Genomic DNA, 3,817 nt, shown 5'->3' with positions numbered 1-3,817 from the left:
CAGTAAAGCGATCGGACCGCTCGGTTCGGGCCACTGTTTTCCCCTAAACACACAAATTCATTTGTGGTCGGGCAGTCCGTTCCAACACCGGCGGTCCCAAAGATATTAGATTAAATATATTATATAAACTGAGAAAGGCAACATAAACAGGAGCTGGAACCAAATACTTCGTGTGGTGGGTTTTGGCCTGTACACGGACTTGACATGAACAATTATTAAATATTCAGGGGTCCAACCCTTTTAAGCGTTTTTCCCGGCTCCCATCCCTATTCTATCCTGCATATTTCTATCAGGGGCATGCACCTCTTAATCATTCAGCCATTCAATCAACAAACATCAGAAGCAAACACTTGCGATGTTTGTTAGCATTTTGACAGCTAATCTAGTAGCCCTTTCCTGGTATGTCACCTCATCTCAAGTGCTTTCTTGGTTTTAGGTTAGCTTTTTCCTATCGTACTCTCCCTTTTCTTGCAGCGGTGTGATGGGACGCAAAGCATCAAAACCGCTAACAAAAAGCAGAGCCGCTGTTAAACACTCGCTTTTGCTCCTCAACTCTTATCCATTCGCCGTATAGAAACATCAATACTATAAACAAATAACATTCAGGAATATTGGTTAGAACTGATTGATATGGATTCAGCATATTTGGCTACCATGAAGTGGTTTGGCCTTAAGTTAGATGATATGAATGCAAACTCAATTGAAGAAAAAGAACCAAAAGGCTGGATTTTATGCTACTCCTTAAGTGAAGCTTCAATAAAGCGAAAGGGCCGGGCATACGTTATAATTTTACACCCAGAAAACTATTGCCAGAAGTACAAATAATTGATTTGCCATTACCTATTGATTTGTAAGATAAGAGATTTACTTTTGTATGTCGTTTCCGTCAATAGGGCCAACTTTTGTATGACCCCGCGTCTGCTTCCGTTTGACTCTTTATAAAGCATACCAGTTGTTGTAAAAATCACCAAATTCAGTTTTATAGGTTTTTATCCAGCTTCTTTCCAAGTTTTACAATTTTTTGGGGAATTCATGGTCAATAGATCACATTTACACAAATCTTACCTTTTTGATTTCTAATTTTGAAGTGCAAAGATGTTAATATATTTTTAAAAGTAACGTTTTTGTCAGACATTCAATACAATTTCACCCAGAATGGATACACAGATGCTATACATGTTGTTATGGAATAATTTGCTTAGTTGCTCAACCTCTTTTCCCATGGCATAGTTCTACAGTATTGCTGCTATCTCTCGTAAGGAGGGGCAGCTTGGGCGCATTGTTGTTGCCAGTCTATGACATGAGATAGTTTACTGTTCAGGGACGAAGGTTCCCTGGCGCACATTCTTTCCTATGGACGAGAGATTCAGGGTCCATATTGCTTTAGTCTCGCTGATGAAGAATGTTGATTATTACACTCCGAACTAGTTAAAACCTCGAGCTGCAGAAAGAGTTTTTCAGAATTTGTTTGGCAACCGCTGTGTGAACTCGTGGCCCGTGACATGTCTTGTGAATTCTCCGGCCGAAGCACCGAATAAACCGTCAGTGTTTGCCATCGAAGCTCCAGCTCTCCTCGTGTCTCTCTGAGTCCTGTTTCCAATTGTTTCAGAAGTTTCCCCCACAAAAGTGATCATTCATTTTCTTGTGAAGAACGTATATAGACCTATCAATTATTTGGCATTAGATCATCACTTCCTCTGACACAAAATAAGCATAAAAGGTAGTTGCATATCTGTAAAATAAATTAACGGGCACTGAAGACAGTGTTGGAATATTTACTCATGTATTTTAGCCTATCGTTAAGTTAAATGTTTAATGCTTTGCAGAAAATAAGTCCTACCTTTTAGATTTCAAATACACAAATCATTTTAGACAAGTCAAGTCCAAGGTAATTCGGAGCAAGTCTCGAGTTCAACGGCTTTCCTACCAAGTTAAGTTTCAAGTCAATCAAAACAACAATGTTGACTTTGAAGACTGACTTTATAGACAATGCTAAAGTCAGGACACAATTCACTACAAATTGTTGCAGATTGATGATTGTGCGATTTTCAAAACATGAAACTTGAATTGTTTTACTTTCAAATCTTCAGTCAAGTATTATACAAAGTAAAGTCTCTGTATTAGTTAAAACATTCACAAATAATTGAATCCCTAACTCTCTGTGAGGGCGCTAACATATCTCACTTCTGACTTACTTCTTTTAGCATGTGTGGTTTCCTAACTGAGGAAAATCGATGGTGAGAGAATCAAAAAAGTCAAGAATAGTGTGAGAAAAGAAAAGAAGAATTAAAAGAAGGGACCGATGATATGAGGTAGGAAGGAGGAAGCGGTTGAGAGATCAGAAGGAAAGGCTTCAGGAAAGTAGTGTGTGTCCTGGTGAGAATAGACGAAATGTAAGGATTTTGAAAGAAATTGTAGAAAGGAAAAGATAGCGGAGGCAACTAGGACAACCTCATATTTAAAAAAATGGGATTATAGGAGGATTTCATACCTAAAGCATGACCTTTGCATTTTAGGACTTATCTCATTCCAATTTCAGAAACCAAGTTGACTCCATCCATGGGTTTTCCAATGTCTCTCTTCTCATTCGTTTTTTTCCTTTAATTGTGTCCAGTGGTACCCAGAGGTCCGTCACCACTGCCCCTCCACACCCATCATCCTGGTGGGCACCAAGCTGGATCTGAGGGACGAGAAGGACACCATCGAGAAGCTGAAGGAGAAGAAGCTGGCGCCAATCACCTACCCACAGGGCCTGGCTCTGGCCAAGGAGATAGGTGAGGAACAGTGATTGGTCCCAGGACTTCAGGACAGCATTAGGGTTAGAGGTTACGGTAGGGTTTAGGGTTTCGGGGTGAAAAAGCCGGAATTGCAAGCTTATAAATCCGGCTTTCCCACAAGTATTTGGGAGATGCCAATACAATTTGTGAGTGCGAAATTATTCGATAGTATTCGATAGTCACTCGCAGCCTCTATAAATCTGCTGCACCCGATTTTCAAAGGGATCCCAAACTGAAAGCCGGATTTGTAAGGGCAGTCAATCTGGCATTAGACACACTGCCATATTTGAAAGATCCACCAGGTGGAGCCATCACCCATTTTTTTATTTAAAGGTCACCTATTAGGCAGAATCCTCTTCTTCATGTCTCTTCTACATCAACATGTGTCCCCTCTTCTTCATGTCTCTTCTACATCAACATGTGTCCCCTCTTCTTCATATCGCTTCTACATCAACATGTGTCCCCTCTTCTTCATGTCTCTTCTACATCAACATGTGTCCCCTCTTCTTCATGTCTCTTCTACATCAACATGTGTCCCCTCTTCTTCATGTCTCTTCTACATCAACATGTGTCCCCTCTTCTTCATGTCTCTTCTACATCAACATGTGTCCCCTCTTCTTCATGTCTCTTCTACATCAACATGTGTCCCCTCTTCTTTATGTCTCTTCTACATCAACATGTGTCCCCTCTTCTTCATGTCTCTCCTACATCAACATGTGTCCCCTCTTCTTCATGTCTTTTCTACATCAACATGTGTCCCCTCTTCTTCACGTCTCTTCTACATCAACATGTGTCCCCTCTTCTTCATGTCTCTTCTACATCAACATGTGTCCCCTCTTCTTCATGTCTCTTCTACATCAACATGTGTCCCCTCTTCTTCATGTCTCTTCTANGACATGAAGAAGAGGGGACACATGTTGATGAAGAAGAGACATGAAGAAGAGGGGACATAGAAGAGACATGAAGAAGAGGGGACACATGTTGATGTAGAAGAGACATGAAGAAGAGGGGACACATGTTGATGTAGAAGAGACACGAAG

General features: G+C 40.7%; 1 protein-coding gene across 1 annotated transcript in view; it reads left to right on the top strand.

The window, feature by feature from the left end:
• LOC104945558 (ras-related C3 botulinum toxin substrate 1-like) overlaps nucleotides 1–2,796 on the top strand; it is a 17,055-nt gene extending 14,259 nt beyond the window's left edge. Inside the window, exon 3 of the mRNA XM_010771254.1 lies at nucleotides 2,615–2,796. Within this exon, the coding sequence (XP_010769556.1) occupies nucleotides 2,615–2,788 (174 nt within the window). The 3' untranslated portion in view covers nucleotides 2,789–2,796. The remainder of the gene's footprint in view (nucleotides 1–2,614) is intronic.
• The last annotated feature ends 1,021 nt before the right edge of the window (nucleotides 2,797–3,817 follow it).

The sequence above is a fragment of the Notothenia coriiceps genome, unplaced genomic scaffold, assembly GCF_000735185.1.
Source record: "Notothenia coriiceps isolate Sejong01 unplaced genomic scaffold, NC01 NC01_scaffold00009701, whole genome shotgun sequence".
In the NCBI taxonomy this organism is placed as follows: domain Eukaryota; kingdom Metazoa; phylum Chordata; class Actinopteri; order Perciformes; family Nototheniidae; genus Notothenia; species Notothenia coriiceps.
This window is presented reverse-complemented; position numbering and strand designations above follow the sequence as displayed.